We start from the raw sequence: 22980 nt of genomic DNA on the forward strand, positions 1-22980 counted from the left end.
AGAACAGAGGGGAGATTCTGAATGTAAAATAATTACAAAACAATATACAGAGATGTTTTAAACAACATACCAATTAGCTTTTCCTCCATTGGTTATCCACATCTTCTGACCGTTAATAATATACTCATCTCCTTTCTTTTCTGCTTTGGTCTTTATACCGGCTACATCAGAGCCTGTTCCAGGTTCTGTTACACAGTAGGCCTGGAATATATGGAAACAAGAGAAAATATCTAAATGCTAAGTATTAAACTCTGAACATAGAATACGGAGTGTATTTTATTTTTTAAGTCAGTACTTTAAATATTTTACAATGCCTAAAAATAAAATGTCCTTGGAGAATCAAATAAACCACTAAATGTAAAATTATTTAATATATAATTTAAGCTTGGTATAGGATACCAGTAAACCATACCAAAAATTAGAATGTTAGATCTCTTCAACCCAGTTAAATTCAATTTCACGTGTACTTACTCATTCAAATACCTAATAAGTAGTTTATACCATGTACCAGGTTATAGACTAGATGGAAAAACCACAGATAAAAGACATCCTGTCTTCAAGATTTTCACACTGTAACAGTGGGGATGACTGGTATATTGTAATCATGTATCTATTAAAGTCATATACAATAGGCTTAAGAAACTAGCTTAGCTTTAGGGTGTCAGAAAAAGCTTCCCAGAAGCGATGCTTAGAATTTCATAAAGGAAAAGGAATTCTTTGGGGATAGGGAAAAGAAGAAATGTGTATTTCAGGAAGAAGTAACAACATATGCAATGATACCAAGATAAGAAGCAGGGTTACCCAATGTTTGGAATACAAAAGTACCTGAGTTCTATAACATGGTAATTCTGTGCATGTAAGGGAATGGTAGGAAACAAGTCTGGAAAGAAAGCAGATGATAAAGAAACCTTTATATAACACACAGAAGTTATAATTTTATCTGGTAGAAAGAGGGGAGTCTCTTAAGGCTGTTAAACAGAGGAGTGAAAAAAGATAAGCTGGAATAGAAAAAGGGGGCAGAGGAAGAAAAGCACTGGGTAGCTGAAGTTCATTGAAGTTTACTGAGTGACAGGTCCTGTGGATACAAGGCCCAAAGACAGTCCTTTGCCCTTAAAGTACTTAGAATCCAAAGAAGAGAGAAACCTTAACAGTCAGTTTTAATTCTAAAGTAACAGGGTACACAGGGACCTTAAAAATGATTATATAGACCTGTAGGTGGATGGGAGGTCATGAGTGTGGTCAGTTAGGTGAAAAGGAAGAGAAATAAGTAAAACTCACTGGAAGAGCTATATCCTGAAGTACAAATAAGTAAGGCAAGAAGATCAAAGGCATAAAAGAATGAAGCAGTAGTTGTAACGGGGAACTACTAGCAGTTCAGAAAGTAAAGTGTGAAACTGAAAGCCATGAAAAGAGGCAGAAAGGGACTTGGTCATGGAGACTGAGGTATATGCCATGCTAAGGAAAGTATAGTCTGTGCATTCAAAAAAGTTTATGGGACAATTGTAATTGTGACATGGAATCTTAAGGAATTGAGTACATGGGCTTCAGGAGAGTACAGAATGCCCTAATGTGGAAAAATGAGGAGTATATGCACTTTTCTGAAGACGTCAGATTCTAAAATGGGTTCAGAAACTGCAAAAGGTACAAATGCCATTGATAAATTGGAAACAGTGAATATTTTTATAAATGCAAGAGAATGACATTTACATTTTAGATAGTTTATCATTACAAAAGTATAAGTGACCGAATTAAGGGAGCATAATAATAATTATTCACTATCTCTCAGGGTCTGTTCTAAGTATTTGACTCATTTAAACCTCAAAATAATCCTCATGACATAGGTACTAAATATCTGCATTTACAAATAACTAAACTGGCACAGTGAGGTTAAATAATTTGCCCATGTTCACAGAGCTACTAAGTGGCAGAAGTACCTACACAAGATGACTTGGGATACACATTAAGGAGGCTTTGTAATAGTACAGGTAAGAAAGAAGTAAGCCAGAGAAAAGACACTGCAGTTGAGAACTGTGGTGTGAAATTCACATATGATGACTAACTAGGACACTGGGAAGCTAAAGAAGATGTATGAAGACTTTCAATTTTTCAGTTTAAGCAACTTCCAGTTAGAGATAATCTAGAAGAGAAGCAGTTCTAAAAAATGGGAAGAAAATAATTTGGTTTGAGACACATTTAGTTTAAGGTATTTAAGTCTAGCCAAGAAGAAATGTCTAATAGACTAGTGTATATAGGAGGGTAAAGCTCAGGGGAGAAATCAGTGCTGGAACTATAGAGCTAATAGACTACTTCATGAATATACAAAAACTTAACACTAGATGGGGAAGCTGAGTTGGTAATTTAAGAGAAGAGTAAGCTTTATATAAACTAACAGTGCTAATGCTATAAGCTGTATTTATAACAGTATGTAAAATAAGAGTAGTGGAATCATCCTACTCTGCATTCATCAGACCATGCAGAAATACAGTATTTAGCTCCAGGATATTTTAGAGTCAGTGATTAGTAAGGTGACAGGATATTACTGTGTTGAATGAAAAAAAGATAAAAAAGTTATATAAATAACTTATAAAAGATAAGGTCCACATGATAGCTATATTCAAATACCCAAAATACTATACAGCCAAGGGAGAGAATTTGAATTGATAGAAAACTGCAGTGAAATCATTCAAACTTTTATTGAACACCTATTGTGGTGTGAGGTGGTAAGATTATAAATAGAAATGACACAGTCCTTTTCTTTAGGAGCATGGTATCCAGAAGATCTTTCTAATGGCTGGAGAGGCTCCCAAATGGAGCTGTTTCAGGACATTGTGATTCCCAGGCATTAAAACATATGCTAGATGGCCTTTTGACTGAGTACTATAGTGGGGACTCAGGTGTCATCATGTAAGTTAAGTAGATTGATTACTCTCCTACCTAGAGATTCCAAGATGTTTTCAGAATCATAACAACAAAAGTGGTTATTAAACAAATGAACTGTCCAGAAAAGATAATGCTTTTATTTTACCCACCTTTAGAAATTTAGTTTTCCTAAAATATGCTATTAGACATTTATGAGCTTTATAATAACACAAAGTTTTTAGAGCTTATATAGTATACTAGTCTATACAAAATGGCTTATCATGGCTGTTTCTTCAGAGATGTTGTTCTTTTTTGATTCATTCCTAGTAATTAAAATTAATTTTATAATGCCTTTCAGCAGAAGCCTTCTTTTTTGTTTCCACTGTAACTTGTCCTCTTCTTTATCGCACTATATGATATTACACAGAGTATTACAGTCATTTATGTGTTTCTCCCTTAGCTATATCAGAGCTTCTCAAGTCATTTGGTATCCCTATTGTCTATCAATAAATGTTTTACAAAACAACTGTCCCTAGCATTTGTGATCCTCATTATTCTGACTAGTTTGACATACAAAATCTAAATGTTGCCATGAGAACTACAAAAATCAAGCATTATAGTAACATCCTTTTAAGCATCATTATTTATTTATGAATTTATTTACTATTTTGCATAATTCTATGCATAAATTAATACATTCTGGGTAAGGATCTAAGGGTCTACCAGATTAATTTCTTGTGAGTAGGTGCCCAGTTTTAGGCATTATTTTATTCACAGTCTACTCATTACACAGTATTCAAGTATTTGAATGAATGAGTATAGCATTACAACTTTATTAGTGATAATGCTACCAATCTTAAATTTGTATTGTTTACAAAGCAATGTTGCATTTATCTCTATAAAAATATTTTTTTACCTTCCACTCTAAAGGGAGTTGAAGTAGCTTATATAATACATGTTTTTTAAAAAAAATCAGGATGAGGAGTAGGGTGGTTGGAGGTAGAAGAGGGTATAAGGGAGATAAATGGTAGTGGGAAAAAAATATAATAAAAAATAAAAACTATTAAAAACTCAGGGTGAAGTGAAAATAAAGATACAACCAGAAGAAAAATAATAAATTACACACTTGCTTTTAGGTTCAGATAATTACTAAGGGTGGGATATAAAATTGGCTCTATTCTTCCCACTTAACTAAGACAAAAAAATACTAGTTGTAAGTTATAAGGAGGCTCACGGAACTGAGTGAGGACCTCAACAGCATAAAACAGATCCAGCCAGAAATGAAAGATACACTAATTGAAATGAACAACAATTTACAGGTAAACAATAGTAGAGTGGATGAAGCTGAAAATCAAATCAATGATTTGGAACACACAGAAGCAAAAATCAATCATTCACAACAAGAAAAAAGATTCCAAAAAAAACAAGAATAGAGTAAGCAGCCTCTGGGACAACTTCAAGCATTCCAACATTCACATCATAAGGGTGCCAGAAGGAGAAGAGAAAGAGCAAGAAAGGCAAATTTATTTGAAAAAATAATGAAAGAAAATTTCCCTAATTTGGTGAAAGACATAGACATGCAAGTGCAGGAAGCACAGAGAGTCCCAAACAAGACGGATGCAAAGAGGCCCACTCCAATATACATCATCATTAAAATGGCAAAGGTTAAAGATAAAGAGAGAATCTTAAAGGTAGTGAGAGAAAAGAAGTTAGTTACCTACAGGGGAGCTCTCATAAGACTGTCAGTTGACTTCTCAAAGAAACTTTGCAGGCTAGAAGGGATTGGCAAGAAATATTCAAAGTCACAAAAAGCAAGGACCTACAGCCAAGATTGCTCTGCCCAGCAAAGGTATCATTTAGAATTGAAAGGCAGATAAACAGCTTTCCAGACAAGAAAAAGCTAAAGGAGTTCATCATTACCAAACCATTATATATGAAATGTTAAAAGGACTTATTTAAGAAAAAGAAGATCAAAACTATGAACAATAAAATGGCAATAAATATGTATCTATCAACAATTGAATCTAAAAAACAAGCTTAGCAAACAAGCACAGAGACAGAATCATAGATATGGGGAGCATTTTTGATGGTTGCCAGATGGGAGTGGGGTGTCGGTGAATGGGTTAAGAGGTAAGTAGATTAAGAAGTACAAATAGGTAGTTAAAGAATAGCCATGGAGAGGTCAAGTACAGTATAGGAAATGGAGTAGCCAAAGAACTTATCCATGATTATCTGAGGGCTTGGGGGTTGATGGGTGGAGGGGAGCAAAGGAGGAAACACTGGGACAACTGTAATAGCAGAATCATAAAGTATAATGTTAAAAAAAATACAATGCCCATAAGCTAAAGTCTCGCATAAAGCAAGTAGGCAACTCAGATATTGCATAAATTAATGAATGAATGAATATGAATTAAAGAAAAAAGTTTCCTCTAGCCATCAGGTATGAAATAATTGTGCTAATGTATTTTTGCAAAAGGGACACTCTGTGAAGATATTCTTATGAAAATATAAGCATTTTATCTTTACCATTCCTTTTAGAGATATACTCCCTATTTTCAAAAGAGACTTTAAGCTTAAGTGACTGTATAAGATCACATTACTATTATATGGCTAAGCAAAGACCTAAAGCCAGGTCTTGGGACCCCAAGTTCAGTGTTATTTCAGTTACATGCCAGCTACTTCCTAGTGCCATTAGAAATGTATGATTTTATGACAAGAGTTTTCTTCACCAGTATTAGGCTCTTTACTGAGGCTTCTGAGTTCTAAGACCATTTTTGAACAAAATTGAGTTTACTGAATGTCTTGCCCATAACAAGTTTGTCCTCATAGGCTAATATTTGTCCATGATTGCTTAATACTGCATATATTTTAGGTATATCCTGTTTAAAAGATTTAACCCAATCTTTTAAAAAGATATATAGTTTTTACTACTTTATGTATATAATACATATGCAGTAACACAATTTGTTATGATTTTTGGAAAATTTATTTTGCACTAAATGGTATTAAAAATAATTATGGTGTTGCCCTTATTTTTCTCTGTATATCTGACCATACATAATCAGGTAAGAGATTAAGTCTTATGAATACATAATAACAATATATCTGTACTGTAAAGTTAAAACAAAAAAGTTGTATCAATTTTTTGTATCAATTATTAAAATATTTTTAAAAGCAAAAATCTAAAGAATTTAAATATTCAACAATAGTGAATGGAGAAATTATTATAGTATATCAATAGGCATATTATATAGTAATAAATATCAGTCTTTAAAAAGAAAATGCATGTGATATTAATAAGCATATAACTGCACATATAATATGACCCTAATTGTTAAAAACATATTAATATGTATTTAAAAATCTGATAGTACAATAAGACAGTAATACTAGTTAACTTCATATGTGAGGGATTACAGATGTTTTTGTTCCTCATACTTTTCAAAATTTTCTATATTGTTTCTACAATCAGAAGAGTTTAAAAAGGTTTTTAAAATTTTCAATAAAATACTTTATGTAATATAATTTTATAAATATTTATTGGGAGTTAAACAATAAATAATCTCAGTGGAAGTAATCAAAACTCATAATTAATATACCTATAGACTGTTTTCATTTTTACCCTTGGTTTCATATTTTGAGCAGATCTATTACTCTTATGCATAAGAATGTAGAAAATGTATATTAAATCTTTACTGATTAAGAAGTTAGAATAGCTTAGGGATTACAATGAATATATTTTTACATATACTGAAGGTATTGATATCTAACAAAACTGCTAAAAATGTTTAAAGTACTTGAATTGCTTTTAAAGACTCTAATCTAGAAATACCTGTTTATAACTAATAACATAATTACAAATATTCTTGATTTTATTTATTTATTTTTAGAGAGAGGGGAAGGGAAGGAGAAACAGAGGGAAACATCAGTGTGTGGTTGCCTTACATGTGCCCCTTACTGGGGACCTGGCCCACAACCCAGGCACGTCCCCTGACTGGGAATTGAACTGGCAACGCTTTGGTTCCCAGGCCGGCACTCAATCCACTCACTGAGTCATACCAGCCAGGGCACAAATATTCTTATCAGTGCACTAAGGCAGATTCCCCTAAGCATCTATATTCTATAATTTTTAGCCAATTTCTAATATTATATATGTTATAGGTTAAGACTGTAGATATTTCACACAATTCTGAGGTAATACTGGGAATTAGCCTTTTAATAAACTCTCATGTGTTGAAAAAAATTACCAACTGGGAAATAAGCATAAATGTCTTTATTAGGCAGTTTGCCCAAAATGTAGGTACCGGAATAAACAAACATTTATTTTCAAATATTACTTTCTAGTCTTTCAAACAAACTCTCACAATTAGCTAAATTTTAGTAACAATGTATTATTTCGGTATCACAATTACACGCTAGATTAAAATTTGACTAATAACAAAAAGAAGAAAAAAATCCTTAAGTAAAAACACTTTCAAAATAGAACCTCAGTATGTATGTGTATGTATGTGTAGGGGACTGTGTGGAGAAGTAATATCCCATCAGGGTAACATCTGCCTGGAGAGCAGATCTTTGTTGTTGAATTTTACAGGCTGAGCAGAATGTGAATTTTTTTCTGGATCTAAAAGAATAAAAAAGATCTTTTGCACACCTCTCCCCCCAAAATATAAAAAAATAAAAATAACAATTTATACATTTGTTGAGTAGCTCTCAGGGAATTCATCATTATATTCTCCCCAAGTTACTCATTCAGACGAGATCGGATGCATTCAGGGTGGTATGGCCATAGACTCAAGTTACTCATTTAACAAATAAATTTATATCTTTTTATTCATTTTAATTTCTTATTAGTTCAAAAAACTACTAGTTCAAACACCTACCATCATACATTCAATCTAAATTTCTAAGACAGCCACTCAGTTCTTAAACTGCAGAGTGCACCATTAAATAGTTATCTCTCTCCTGGAAATAAACTGGGGATTATAATGACAATTTTCTGGCACTCATGATATATCATAAGTAGATATTTTTCATTTGGAAATAACCAAGAGTAATTTATTATGACATTTTCTTGGCATCCCAGAATTATCACTGTACCTAAATACTTTGGTAACTTCAGCTGCACATACTCACACACATTAATGGCTCTTCAGTCATCCTCCCCAAATACTTCTTTTGTTGTTGAGCATTTCCAGCAATAATAATAGGCATTTGCTATTGAAGAAAAGTGACATAAAAAAGATATTTTTATTATGTACTTAAATTCAGGGATACTACAATTTAAAAACAGAAAACTATTTTCCCCCAATGGGTAAGTCTAAAGAACTTGGCTTTATTCTGCCTCTAGATTGGAGAGCTAAAATAAGAAAATAAATCTGTTAATACAAGTATTTTCATAAAATTAAGTTATATAGAACTTGGTATAATACTGTATTATATAATGAATTAAATTTAGGATAAATAATGTAGTATACGTGACCAGGCTTCCAAAGAACTGCTCACTAAATTTTAGCATTGCCATCAAGATCCTTCCCCTAAATGCGGATTTTGGCCTGAAGCAGCAGCCAAAGTGTACAGTTTCCCCACAAGGATAGCTAGGACTCCAAGTAGTATAGACAAGGCCAGCATGATCAACTTTTGGAATAAGAAATACAGCTTCACTGCAGAATCTTGTGTTTCTTTTAAAAGAAAATTGTGTTCTATCAACTAACCTAACCTAGTAGTGTTATCTAATTAACCATAGCTCAGTTAGGCAATTAATTTTCTAAGTGACTTACCCCTAAAGAATTTGCTTCAATAGCAGTCTGAATTCCTGTACATCCGTATGCCAATTCTTCAGTAATTAAACAGCTATCAAAAGATCCAAGTCCAAGGCCTCCTATAGTATCAAAATATAGTAAAAGCCCATGATAATATGTAGTACATCTCAACTGAAATAAAGGTAAATTATTTTAATTACTTCTAATATGACCCAACTGGAAGTAATTAAATAATCTGATTGGTTTTATTTTTATTTATTTATTTTATTGTTTCTTGTCCCCGAGGGGGTGCACTGTTCTCGGAAGCACTTCAGTAGCGGATCTACGCACAGTGTGAACAGGCAAACTCCATTTCTTCTATCTCCCTGCTCCAGAAACCCATTGAATGTGTTGTCCCCAGATAGAGGTCTTTATCAGATGTCAAACTAGTAAGAACAGGTACTACACTTGATCTTAGCAAAAAAGGCCAAGAAGTAATCATCTAACTGGTTTTAAAGGCAAATTTGCAAATACAGTACCTATAACCCAAGAAACTAAAAATGTGCTATGGTTAGCAAAGTAACAAATTATATTTCTCTATAGTAAGTTATAAAAATTCAAAAATATTCTCTTGCTATTTGTAATCTGGACCTGTTTTCCTGTTTTAACATGATTTTGTAAAAACTTAATTCAACTCTACTAACACTTTGACCTTCCTGGGGAAAGGAATGAAAACCTCACAAATGACCTCACAGGAAAAAAAAAAAGTATCAGAAACATATTAGCTCAAAGGTAGAATTAAAATGCAACAAACTGACCAGCTCTACAAACAAAAGTTACCAAAGTTCAGAATCAAGTTAAAGTTGGAACCTGTTATAAACAATAAAAATGCCTCCAAGTGTTGAATTCAAGGCTTCTAGAAACAGGCAAAGCAAATACTGAACTCTGCACAGGAAGACAAAGGTAGAAAGCCAATATTTAATGGCAATAAATATTCAAAAGAATGAGTAGAGTTTCACAATTTTTTCTTGTTCCTATACATTTCTGGGTTAAAAATGTGAAGAGAGCTTACCACAACTTTCTGGAATGTGTGTATTCATTAAACCAAGTTCCCAGGCTCTTTTAATTATGGGGACAGGGTACTAAAGGAAAAAAACATTAAAGATAGCCAGTTACATTTAAAAATCTAGATATTTGATTATGTAGTCTTGCAAAAATGTAAAAGATTTTTCTCTCCTAAAAATGCATAGAGGCTTCCCATCAAAATAAAAAGGTGTAGGTAAATGCAGTAGTTCCATCCTCCCAAAATTACATCAAAATTAAAACTAAATTACATAATCACCACCATTCAGAACCACCTGAAATCTAGCAGAAGGAAGTCCTACAAGTACAGATTCAAAGAAAGCAGCACATCAAGACTGAAAGAAGCAGTGGAGATGGGGAAGGGGCTGCTTCCACACCCACACCCAAGTGTGGCAGATAAAAATCAGAAGGGATATCAAGGCCTTGGAGGTGCCCCCTGAGGAGCGAGGGGTCCCAGCCCCATACCAGGCCTCCCAGCCCAGGGTTCCAGTGCCTGGAAAACAAGTCCCCATAATTTCTGGCTGTAAAATCTAGCAGGGATTGTGGCTGAGGGAGATGGGAGGGCTTCTGGAGTCCTAGGCAGTTCCTCTTAAAGGACTTGTACATGGACCTACTTGGGCTCACTCACTCTGAGCTCCAGCACCAGGGGAAGCAGCTAGAAAGGCACCAGGGACATACAGGGAGAAACTGAACTGCTTGGCATTGTGGAGAGAGCTGGAAGGGAAACCTTCCTCCAGATAGAACTGCTGGCAGAGGCCACTGCTCCGTTTTTGAGCCTTTTCCCCACAAAGCAGGCAGGAGGGCTCTGTATCTGAGTCTCCATAAACTGTGTGCCTTGCCCTAGTCATACCCTGGGACCCTGCCCATCCAACCTGCAGGCCCACCTACACTGTTTCCAGTGACTTTTCCATACCAGTGGCTAGTCTTGACTCATGGTCCAAACTTTCCTATGATCTCTCAGACAAGCAGCATCTGGCCTCACCATGCCCCGTACCTCTCACTAAGTATACCAGCCCTGGCACTAGCAGTAGCCAGACTTGGTTCCCAGCCTGGCTGCTTGTGGGCACCTCCAAGGCCAGCACAAGTAGCAGCCATTTGCATATCACTTTGTAGGTTATGCCAGGTGGCCCCAGGCAGAACATAGGTGATGGCTGACCTTGGCTTGTATCTCCCAGAGGCCTCAGAACCAGTGCACCACGTGTACAGTTTCAGACCACATTGAAGCACCACTCAACCACCTCCACAAGTGACACACTCAAGTGGCCCACTGAAGTAAGTCTTGCTTGGTGGGATGGGCAACTGCACAGCTGATCCTCCACAGTGGTCACAGCCAGTCTTCTAGCCAACTGACCAGGGGGTAAATTTCCCTCCCATTGATGTGCCAATAGCAATCAAATCTCAACTACAAGAGGAGGGTATATAAAGCCCACATGGGGCGGGGAGGTAGGCACCTGGAGTGCATAACTCAGGTGAATGGGAGGGCTGTACTACTGGATGCTATGGGACATCTTCTATATAAGGTCACCCTACTAAGCCCAGGAGACGCAGCCGTTCTACCTAATACATAGAAACAAACACAGGAAGACAGCCAAAATGAGGAGACAAAGGAACATGGCCCCAAATGAAACAACAGAACAAAAGTCCAGAAAAGAACTAAACAAAATGGACACAAGCAATCTAGATGCAGAGTTGAAAACACTGGTTGTAAGGATGCTCAATGAACTTAGGGGAAAGAGTAGATGAATTTATAGAGAATTTCAGCAGCATAAAAAAAGGACATGCAAACCATCATAAAAAAAGACCAGTCAGAAATGAAGGATACACTAACTGAAATGAAGAATAATTTGTAGGGAATCAACAGTAGAGTAGATGAAGCCAACACTCAAAACAGCGATTTGGAATATAAAGAAATGCTCAATAAGGAAAGCAAAAAGAAAACGTACAAAAAAAACAGAGGAGAGTGGAAAGAGACTCTGGGACAACTTCAAACATACTGACATTCTCATAATGGGGATGCCAGAGGGAGAAAAGAGAGAGCGTGAGATTGAAAACCTATATGATACAAGACTTCCCTAAACTGGTGAAAGAAATAGAAATACAAGTCTAGGACTCAAACAATAAGAACCCAAAGAGGCCCACACCAAGACACATCATAATTAAAATGCAAGAGGTTAAAGACAAAGTGAGAACCCTAAAAGCAGCAAGAGAAAAGCAATTAATTACCTATAAGGGAGTTCCCATAAGATTGTCACCTGAGCCCTGGCCAGTGTGGCTTAGTTGCTTGGAGCATTGTCTGGTATACCAAAAGGTTACAGGTTCAATTCTTGGTCAGGGCACATACCTAGGTTGCAGGTTTGATCCCTGGTCAGGGCTCACATTAAGAGGCAACCAGTTATGTTTCCTCTCACACCAATGTTTCTCTCTCTCTCACTCTCCCCCTTCATCTATCTCTAAAAGCAATGAAAAAAACGCCCTCAGGTGAACATTAAAAAGACTGTGAACTAATTTCTTGACAGAAACTTTTCAGGCCAGAAGGGATTGGCAAGAAATACTCAAAATGATAAAAAGCAAGGACCTACAACCAAGATTACTTACTGAGCAAAGCTGTTATTTAGAATCAAATTATACTTAAAGAGCTCCCCAGACAAGAAAAAGCTAAGGGAGTTCACCACCAAACCAGTACATGTTATAGGATCTTCTTTGAGAAGAAAAAAAGATAATAAAAATATGAACAATAAAATGGGAATAAATACATATCTATCAACAACTGAATTTAGAAAATAAACGAACAAGCACAACAGAAACAGATTCATAGATACAGAGAACATTTTGATGATTGACAGATGGGTGGGGGAAGGGGGGATAGATGAAAAAGGTAAAAGAATTAAGAATCATAAATTGGCAGTTACAAAATAGTCGGGGGATGTAAAATACAGTATAGGAAATATAGTTAATAATATTCTAATAACTATATATAGTATCAGATGAGTACAAGAATAATTAGAGTGATCACTTAAGTTATATAATGTCTCATCACTAGGGTATACACCTAAAACTAATATAACATCATATGTCAACTGCAACTGAGAAATATATTTTTTTTAATGTATATACCCACCTCGCCAGTTTTATCATATTCTGCAGCAACTGGGATTATTTCCTCCTTGGCAAATTTACGAGCAGTAGCCTGAAATTCTTTCTGCTGTTCAGTCAACTCTAAGGGAAAGTTATTTAGAAAACATCAAAATAGGACAATGACATGAGGGAAAAAGACCTATGGAATGAGTATGTGGAAATTTATGCTTATACTAAAGATTTTAACCTTTTATTAACCATAAAGTCAAAGACTACAAATGCACTTTCTAATTAATCAAGATTTCACTCTACAATATATATCTATGCCAAAGGAGGCAGGTAAGATTTCTAGCTTTTATAAGTTAAGTAACAGATAAAAACTTGGGCTTTTCTCTTCTACTTGGTGAGGTCTAAATTGAAAAAAAAAAAAAATTAACTACTTCCTAGGCAGATTTATGAAATGTTTAACAACAAAATAAAACTACATAAGACATGCCCTGGTATCAAAAATCAATCTTTCTAGGGAAATGGGATATTCTTAGTGACCACAAACTAATAAAACTTATTCTAAAATATCACATAAAAATATCAATATCTTAGCTTCAATTTTACTCCTCCTTTAAACACAGAATTTTAAATTTATAAATCAGCAAAAAGCAACTGGTAAAAGTAGTAGAAAAGTGTCTCGTAAAGTAATGACATAAAACTCTGCTGTAATGCTGGAAGTGATGTCTAAACAATGGAATTACATAAAATATGGGGTTGTGTTATTATAAAATTAGTGACGTGAATATGGTGCCTGGACTGAGGAGAGGGGCCAATCGCTACTGCATTTTTTCAAACCCACACTATCACTGGGTTTTAATGTGGTTACATCCAATCTCAAAGGACAGGTAAAATTTAAAAGAGATATAGGGTATTTGGGGCAAGAAGAAGGAGGGCAAAAGCACAGAGGTAGTAATGAGCAAGAGTGTTTAAGATTATAATAATCATTTTTATAGGGATGTAAGATGTAAAATGTAACAGACACTAGAATTCTGGTGCTGAATTGAACAGCCTAAATTCAAACCTCATTTTATAGGCAAGAAAATAAAATCCCCAAAATGAAGAAATGATAGCCCCATAGATTTACAGTAAAATTAGCAATGAAAATATACTTAGAGTGTAAGTTCATAGTTCTCTATCTTTATCTTTACTTCTAAAAGTGGGGTTAGGCCCAGACTGGTGTAGCTTAGTGGGCTGGGCCTTGTTCCGCAAACTGAAAGGTCACCGATTTGATTCCCAGTAAGGGCACATGCCTGGGTTGCTGGCCAGGCCCTTGGCTTGGGGTGTGCTGGGGGTGTGCGAGAGGCAATGGATTGATGTTTTGCTCACAGAGGCAACTGACCAATGTTTCTCTCTCTTTCTTTCTCCCTCCCTTCCCCTTGCTCTAAAAATAAATAAAATATTTAAAAAATTAACAAACAAAACTGGGACCAGTCCATATCAAGGTTATGTGTGGGAAAACAGTAGGAAAGGCAAAGATCTATTATTGAGAGCCTACCTTGGTCCAGCCACTACTATGTGCTAGAGACTTTACATATAAATTTAATCTTCAAATAAATCCTGTGTTGTAACTATTGTTCACATTTCACCGATAAAGAACCAAATATAACTAGTCATATGTTATCCTTATTACTTTACTTGAGCTTCACAATCTCCTCCTAAATTCTTGTATCTGTTCTATCCTCTGTCATTCAGCAAACCACCACAGATTTCTGCTGCTTGACTCTTACAATCTGTAAGTGACAAACCAGAGAGCAATCAAACCATACCTATGCCAATATCTGAACAAGGAGTTAGTAATGTCCAGTGCCCCAAACTGCTGTCCTCACAACACTGGAAAATTTTCATTTAATTCTATTTTTAAAAACTTTATAAAGAAGCTAACAATCTTAAAAATAACAAAAAACAAAAATAATAAGCCTATAGAGCTCTGAGTTTGTTTTTCTTACCTGGGTGTGAGTTAATTATCTTAGCTGCCTTTTAACTACTTTCTGAGTCCAAGTGAATGGAAAAATGTTTTTTTTAACTAGGGGAAAGGTATCATAATAATTTTTAAAGAAGAAGCACTTTAGGAAGGAAAGGATGCCAAAGGCAGGAATTATTATTTCAAACTTTTTGCCCAGGATCTTTATTTTAGAGGAAAGGGTAATCATATTCCTTTTCACTCCAATACCACATGGATCCCTGGTCTAAGAACTAAAAACAACATCAACTAGCACCAAAACTGCAGTTCAGGCATATTGTGGCCAAACAGGCTTTGGCTTATTAGCAGGCACCTAACATTGTTTATCTAATAAATGTTTAAGAAGTATTTATTGCACTCAAATTTCTAATTTAAAGACTACTCATATGTATCAGTAATTCTGTTATTTATTTTGTGTTACATACTTAGAAAGCAGGGCAAAAATATCTGTATGATGCTAACATAGACCTATGGGTAGGTAATTATGCTTAAAGGAAAAAATCGAGATCAGGAAGAATGGGTGTGACTAACTGTGGACCATCTGTGGATGGTGACTAATTCTATTCACTGACAGACATTACCAAATTTTCTTAGATAAACATATTCCAGACAAATACATATATAAAGGTGCATATATATAATAAATTCAAGTTTAAAGTCAGAACAAAACATATACCAAAACTAAACCCCAATCCTCGTTCACGTTGTATGGCGGCTTTTGTATGTTGTGATCGCCAGTCAAAACGAGAAAGATTTCTCAGGACCTGTAAAGAACAATTTTATTAAAATTAATTTGATAAATTAAACAATAATCGAATAAGAGAATCCTGACAATTACAAGTGACTACAGCAACTTGTCTGACCACTAGCAGAGTGTTTTGAGTCATTACTTAAGCGTCTTCAACTATAATTTGATTTGTATGTTAAATAAGCCAATTTTTGAACACCTATCAAAAAGGCAATGTTTTCTTTTAAACAATGAAAATAAAACTAATCAGTAGTATTTACACTAGTAAGGAGGAGTGCTTCCAAGGCAAATAACAGTCAGGAGTAGTAGCAGACTTAGAACCACTATTCTGGATATTTTACTTACAAACTCTAGGATACTTGTGATTGTGGAGGTTATGGCAACAAGAGCATGGTATTGTACTGTGTGCAAGAGTTGCCCAGTCCACCGACTTTGATGCCCTGTCCCTGTGAGCCTCCCAGGTATGCCTCTGGGAATCTTCCACTTGGAGGATCTCATTTTCTAATATACCTCACTCTATTTCACAAAACAAAGTAGCCTAAAACCATGTTCTTTATTTTCTGCTGTTGTCTATAAGCATTCTTAGAATGGTCAAAGCCAGGGGTCAGCACATTATGGTAGCCACCAAGTTCATAAATTACATTTGATTGGAACACAGACACACCGCATTGTCAATTGCTGCTTCCACACAAAAGTTATAGAGTTGCCACAGGGACAACATGGTCCACAAGCCAAAATTTACTATCCGTCCCTTTAACATTTAAGTTTGCCAATTCTGTTCTAAACTGTTAATATACTACTTGTCTTAATATCTGAAATACAGGGCGGGGAAAAAGTAGATTTAAAGTTGTTTGTATGGAAAACATATACAATAAATAAAACAAGAATAAATTGTGTTTCATGTACTCACACCTATAAACTTACTTTTGTCCCACCCTAATACTCGTATTTCTTCAAAGGGATATGTTAAAAATATAATCAGATATACACTTAATATTCCTTTGCAATCTATTTTTATACTCATGACAGTTCGTAAACAAAACTAATCACCTATATTAACTAAAATTACTGAACTGAAAACCATATAACTCTTGAGAAATGTCTGGGGATGGTCAAAGTTATATAATTTATATTTCACTAGATTCTGAAAGAGCTAATCCTCAGCAATTCTAGTAAGTTAGAAAGAAAAACTGAACAGTATACTAAAAGATCAAGAACTGAACTTGCTTATGTTTTTCAAAATCTGTAAAAAGAAACTGTCCACTTTGTAGATGAAACTTTAGGCTATAGAGTATCACCTACCTTTGAAGTGACAATAAACACTGTCAAATATCTTGATTTAAAGTGCCCTTTCAAAATAACAACATACTTTATACAATTTGGAAAAAGTAATTACACAGAGTATGAAAATTCACATTTCTTTGCAATTTTCATTGATTTTGAAAGTAAAATGTGGTTTCTCTAACCCTCATTATCTAGTTATCACAGACCAAACCTATTTTTATTTATAGTCATATTCACATATTAGTTAACTGATTGATTATCCAGGTCACACCTAGGATTAAGGCACTATATTTATTCCTATTTTGCACATGAAGAAACTGAGGTTCAGAAAGGTCAAGTAAAATTGGCTAAAGTTGCTCAGCTATTATGTGGTGGAACCAAGATTCTAACTCTAACATTTACTACCAAGATCCCATGCCACCAATCACCTCGCTAAACCACTCTTTCAGTTTCAAGTCTCCTAACTGGTCATTAGGTTCTATAGAGAAGAAAAATATGCCACAACAATCAGACCAAAAAAGCTAACTATTCTCAATGTGTGTTCAGACACCACTACACAAAAATTAGGCCTCACCAAAAAAAAGTACAATAATATTTTGAGAGACATTAAACAGGGTATATTAGATTTAAAATAATTTACAAAAAGTTAATGTGATTTTTTGGGAAAGGTAGTAGCTACATCCAAGGAACACTGTCCAGTGACCTGTTAATTATATACTAATGTTAGCCATTTAATTAGACAGGTGGCTTCGTAGACATTGATATAGAAATAGTACAGGATTTGAACTTAGAAATGCTAACTAAACTCAAACTGAATTTGAGTCAAGATTATACAATATTTTTGATATCTTGAATTGGTCACAAACTTGTAGCTACTTTAAAACCTGGAAAATAGGGTATGAATAGGGATTATAGAACGGGACTTCCAGTCAAGATGGTGGCATAGGCATATATGGCTCACCTCTTTGCACAATCACACCAAAATTACACCTAAAATATAGAACCACCATCACTCAGAACCATCAGAAATCAATTTCAATGGTAGTGTGACAACTACAGAATTAAAGAAACCACATCTATCCAGACTGGTAGGAGAGGTGCAGATATGGAATGGGCTAGTTCCTCACCCATGTGTGGTAGATAAAAATTCGAAGGGATTATCTTGAGAGCAAGGAGTTCCAGCCCCACAAAACACCCCCAGCCTGGGGTTCCAGAACCAGGAACATAAGTCCCTACAACTTCTGGCTGCAAAAACCAACAGAGATTGAGTTGGTGGAAGAAAATGCTGGAACCACAAGCAGTTCCTCTTAAAGAACCCACACATGGACCTACCTACTCAGCTCACTCCCTCTGAACACCAGCAATGGGGCAGCAGCTTGAAAGGCACCAGTAGTATATAGGGAGAAACTGAAGTATCTGGCATCAAGGCAAGCAGAGGCCATTGTCTCTTTTCAAAACCCTTCCCTCACAGAGCCAGCAAGCTGGTGCCATATTTGAGACTCCATCAAAAAGGCTAATACTGTGTGACCTGCCTTGGAGATCCCCAGAGACTCAGCCACAACCGACTTACAGGCCTACCCAACCTGCTTTTCCTATGAATGGCTGGTCTGGTCTCATGCTTCACAGCTTCCTAAATCCTCTCAAACAAGCAACAGCTGGCTATATGGTAACCGCTGGCAACAGCACTAGCAGCTGTCTCAATTCACAGCTTGGCTTTGCCTTAGAATCTTCGAGCTCAGCACCAGTACCAGCCATCTCAGACTGCTTTACAGCTTAGGCAGGGTGGCCTGGAGTAAACCAGAGGTTGGGGCAGAACGTGGCCTAGACCACTTGTGAAACACCAGGGCCAGTGCACCCAGTGGACAGCTATGGATCATGTGGGAACACCACCACTCTGCCCCTGCACAGCTGAGCCTCCACGGAGGGTGGACATTTATGATAAATGATAATGAAGTAGCCAAAGAACTTATACGCAGGACCCATGAACATGAACAATGGTGTGGGTATTGCCAGAGCGAATAGGGAGTGCTGGGTGAAGGGACAGCAAAGGGGGAAAAATCAGGACAACTGCAATAGCATAATCAATAAAATATAATTTTAAAAAAAGAAAAGGATTTATCACCTGTCGAGATGATTAAAATAGGGTAATTTCTTGGAAGCCTAGTGCCATACTGAATGTATTACTTTAGGTTCTCTGCCCAGAACCACAGAATTCCAAATCTCCAAAAGACAGCAACTTTAATCAAGCATCAACTCTGCAACAATAGCATAATACATAATACAAAATACAAAAATAGTTTTGTATTATTTCTGAGGGATATATAATATTCTTAGCTTCACAGGAATGTCAAAGAAGAGATACAGGGGTATCTTCTAGATCAGGTTTTTCTATATCCTTCCTTGAACAGACTAAGGAATCTGTTTTTTACTGATATCAGAGTTAAAAATCATTTAAGAAATCCCCCAATTTCTGTCTTCAGAGCTCATTAACTCATATGGCAATGACAAATATGGGGCAACAACCCACTGAAATTATTCTAACACTGCTACTTTTTTGGTCATGAAAGTTGGAACTCAATTTGAGTTTTGGAACTCAATTACAAATGACATTTTAGTGGCAGTCTTGTGGGAACTGTATCAATAATATTTAAGATAGCAAAATGCATTTAGTGACTAAGACAATTTAGAATATGCAACACAACACTAGAATATACACAGACAAACTTCAAGGAGAATTCTGCAGATTTTTCTTTTTTTTAAATGTATGTCATATGGAAACATATTGCAAAACCAAAAGCGTGTTAAACGTATTAAGTATCCCAAAGAGCTGCTGCTCCATTTTCCTTTTCCCCGTGACTTGAAGGCCCCAAGGTAAGACTATCTGAATTCTCCACTTCCTAGTGTACATCAATTGCAGAATGACATTTACTTTAAGATTCTCTTCTTGGGCTGGGGATAGACAGCTGCTAGACAGCGTTTTCTCAACAGCAAAAACAGGATTCAGAGACAGGTTCAGTTCAGAAAAGGATGGGATTACTGGGGAAAATATGTGGAGGGTTCCAGACCAGGGAAATAAAAATACATTCTAAAACCTGGACGCCACGATATGGAGGGGGCAGATGCCCAGCAAAACCTGGGAAGTATCCTGTCCCAAAGTGAGAGGAGGAGGTGGGCCTGAAAGCAAGGCTAGAGTCCGGAATCCTCGCCCACAGGCAAAGGTCAAGTACCGAGAGGACCGAGGACCTGAGGCAGGCTCCTTTCACACTACGGTTCCCCACCCGACGTCCCCCGGCCACGCCAATCTCCGGCCCAAGCCCATTCCCCAAACACCCCAACTTCCCCAGCCACACCCAGCCCTGTTTTCCTGCTCACCCCGCAGCTTCGCCTAAACAACGCTGCCATGTTGATTCGCCGTCTGAGCACTGTCCTTCAACCACTCCGTACAGCCAGAACTCAGAGGGCGGGCGCAGACGACCCAGCCCGCCGCGATACAAGTGGGAGGGGCGGAAGAGGGGGGTGGAATAACCAAAGAAGACAGTGGGAGGGAAAGGACTGGAGGAGCTGCGTGCACGGCTTAGCTAAACGTAAGCTCGCTCCGTGTCTTCATCTACTCTGTCCCTGCGGCCTTGGGACGGAGTTTAACGCGTTTCTTGGACCTGACTTGTAGGGGCCGGGTGGTCCTCGGACAGACTTTGCTTCCGTCTGATTCTCTGAGTTCACAAACGGCGCCCTCCTGGGGGAAGCTGAGGCTGACAGCAGGGCGTTGGAGCCCTGAAGGCGGCTTGGCAGTGGGAGTCTGGGGCCTGGGAGAGCGAGCATGCGCCTAGGGATGGGAGGAAGTGGCAGGGGCCCACGGCCCGCGGGGAATCTGGGTGAGAGGCCGCGCCCTCCGCCCTCGTTTGGGGGCTTAGCGTGGAAAGGTCTGCTGGGGCTTCAACCTTTTATTTATCTGGGGAAACCTGCCAAACCCAAATTGTTTCTGCTTTAGTGAATCAAAATACACTTTACTCTCAAACGCTGGACCTAAAGCAAAAGAATGTTTAGGGCTTCAGAAAGTTAAACAAGCAAGGTAATTTAATCACGTTGGCTGATACGACCTTTCCAAATATTACCGAGGCTATTTATTACTGTCTACGCGCACGGTTGTGGAGAATGTCCTTGGAAATAAGGGTACGACGTAAGCCTGTCTAAATAAAGTTGGCTCAGCCAAAGAATGTTGGAAGTCAATGTCCGCCTGAAGAATTCTGCTTAAAGTCACCCTCTTTTCCAATTTGATCCTGAGTTCTGGGAGGAGAGCTGTTGAAGTTACAAAGCTCGGGGATTTGTAAAGCTGTCCGGGTTTGGATATATCTTGTGAAAGCTAATGAAAACCTCAAAAGAAAGCCAGGAATGTAAATATTTCCCACGATCCCCAGGATTTTCCATTTTCTTGCTACTGTCCTACTTTAGGCTCTCATCACTCACACCTAAATTTTGCTACCAATTTCACAATCCTTTTTGCCCACTATAAGCGGGCCATAATCTCATTCAAATATAGCTTGTTTTTGTACTACCCTGCAAGAACCTTACACTTTGTTATCTGGGAATTTATGATGTATTTATTCAGAATAGGTACAAGGCAGAAAGTTAAATGCTAAATTCATAGTAAAAGTACCAGAGGAATTCAGAAAAGAGAACTGTCATGCAATCAGCAAGAAAGCCTTCAAAGAGGTGAAAAAAACACAAAATGGACTGTTAAAGATGGGTAGGTTTCGGCTACACAAGTCTTTTTTCCAATTTCTAACTGTAAACATTTTAAACAAAAAAATGAACAAAAAAGTACAGAATTACCCACATGCCCATCATGTGGATTTAAAAATTATTATTTGTCATATTTGTTTTATTTGTATATTTGTGTTTACATATGTGTGTGTGGTTGTTTTTGTTTTTGTCAGAACCATAAGTTGTACACAGCAAGACACTTCACTTCTAAATACTTTTGCTATATATCTCCTGTGAGGATATTGTTCTCATAACCACAAACCCTTTATCACACCTAAGAAAATTAGGTTATTCTCTAATATCATTTAACATCCAGTCAATATTTAGATTTCCCCAATTATCCACCGAGTGCCTTTTGTATGTATAGTCCTTAAATAATGTTTTGTTATAATGTTAAAGATGGGTTGTTGTGGGAACTTAACTCTTGTTTATCTCAATTAGCCTATGATTTTGTTATACTTCATTTTACCTAAAGTCGCAGAACCTATTGGTGACATTAAGTGAAGATTTGATTTATAATAGTTTGCTTTTGAACCAGGATCCTATCAATGATTGCCTCTTGCAGTTAGGTTTTAACTATCTTTGGACTCTTAACCGAAAACTTTTAATCCTTACTCCCCCTCAAATAATTTTGACTAAAAAAATTTCATTTGCTGGTTTTAGAGAGACAGAGATAAACATGGGCCTGTTGCTCTACCTACTCATTGACTCACTGGTTGCCCTTTGCCCCAGTGACTTATCTGAACACTGCTCCAACTGAGTTACTTCACAGCGCTGATTTTTTTTTTTTATTCCAAAACCAAGCCAGTTGTCCAGAAGAATGCCCTAGTTCTGAGTTTTAAAATTGTGTTTATTTTTTTCCAGACCTTGTATTTCCTATAAAATGCAAGTTACATGAGGCCTGAGTAATTGAGATTTAACATGTTTGGGAAGAATACTTCCTAGGATATACTGTGTAATTTATATTGCATAACATTAGGAGGTGTTTAATGTCAGGTGTGACAGATTACTTGTGATGATAAATTCGATCATTTGATTAAAGTGCTGACAGTTTTTTCCCTGGTTAAAGAAAGGTATATTTTTGCCTTTGCAAGTAAGAAGTAATTTATAGGGTGATATTTGACATCATACCGAACAACCTTTCTTCTACTAAATTTTGCCCAGTGGTAGGCATGGAATCAGCTCTCAATATATACCTATTTAATTGGATACTGCTCCACAAAACTTATACCATTTTTAGGTGAGATAAATTAAATATCCTCCCAATGTTCCTTTGTCTCTTGCGACCATCCTTTAACCTTGGTAATATGACATTAAAGCAAACTGTTTTTTTGATTGGTTCTTAACCTGGGGCTCTTAAATAAACTTAAGATAGGTCTGTGAATCCTTTGGAGTTAAAATATATATATATATATATATATATA

The 22980-nt window shown here is 36.6% G+C and overlaps 1 protein-coding gene and 1 non-coding gene across 2 annotated transcripts in view; both read right to left on the bottom strand.

Moving 5' to 3' along the window:
* Window positions 1-20572, bottom strand: part of ACADM (acyl-CoA dehydrogenase medium chain) — a 35100-nt gene extending 14528 nt beyond the window's left edge. Inside the window, exons 1-7 of the mRNA XM_045835548.1 lie at window positions 20168-20572; window positions 15440-15527; window positions 12799-12896; window positions 9670-9739; window positions 8637-8737; window positions 7993-8073; window positions 71-201 (exon numbers count right to left, since the gene is read on the bottom strand). Of these exons, the coding sequence (XP_045691504.1) occupies window positions 71-201; window positions 7993-8073; window positions 8637-8737; window positions 9670-9739; window positions 12799-12896; window positions 15440-15527; window positions 20168-20197 (599 nt within the window). The 5' untranslated portion in view covers window positions 20198-20572. The remainder of the gene's footprint in view (window positions 1-70; window positions 202-7992; window positions 8074-8636; window positions 8738-9669; window positions 9740-12798; window positions 12897-15439; window positions 15528-20167) is intronic.
* LOC123816584 lies at window positions 8902-9096 on the bottom strand. The gene has a single exon (XR_006785296.1). It is a non-coding gene; the product is annotated as a U2 spliceosomal RNA (small nuclear RNA).
* Window positions 20573-22980: the final 2408 nt, after the last annotated feature.

This window comes from Phyllostomus hastatus, unplaced genomic scaffold (genome assembly GCF_019186645.2).
Source record: "Phyllostomus hastatus isolate PE091 unplaced genomic scaffold, TTU_PhHast_1.1 phas_contig_209, whole genome shotgun sequence".
In the NCBI taxonomy this organism is placed as follows: Eukaryota; Metazoa; Chordata; class Mammalia; order Chiroptera; family Phyllostomidae; genus Phyllostomus; species Phyllostomus hastatus.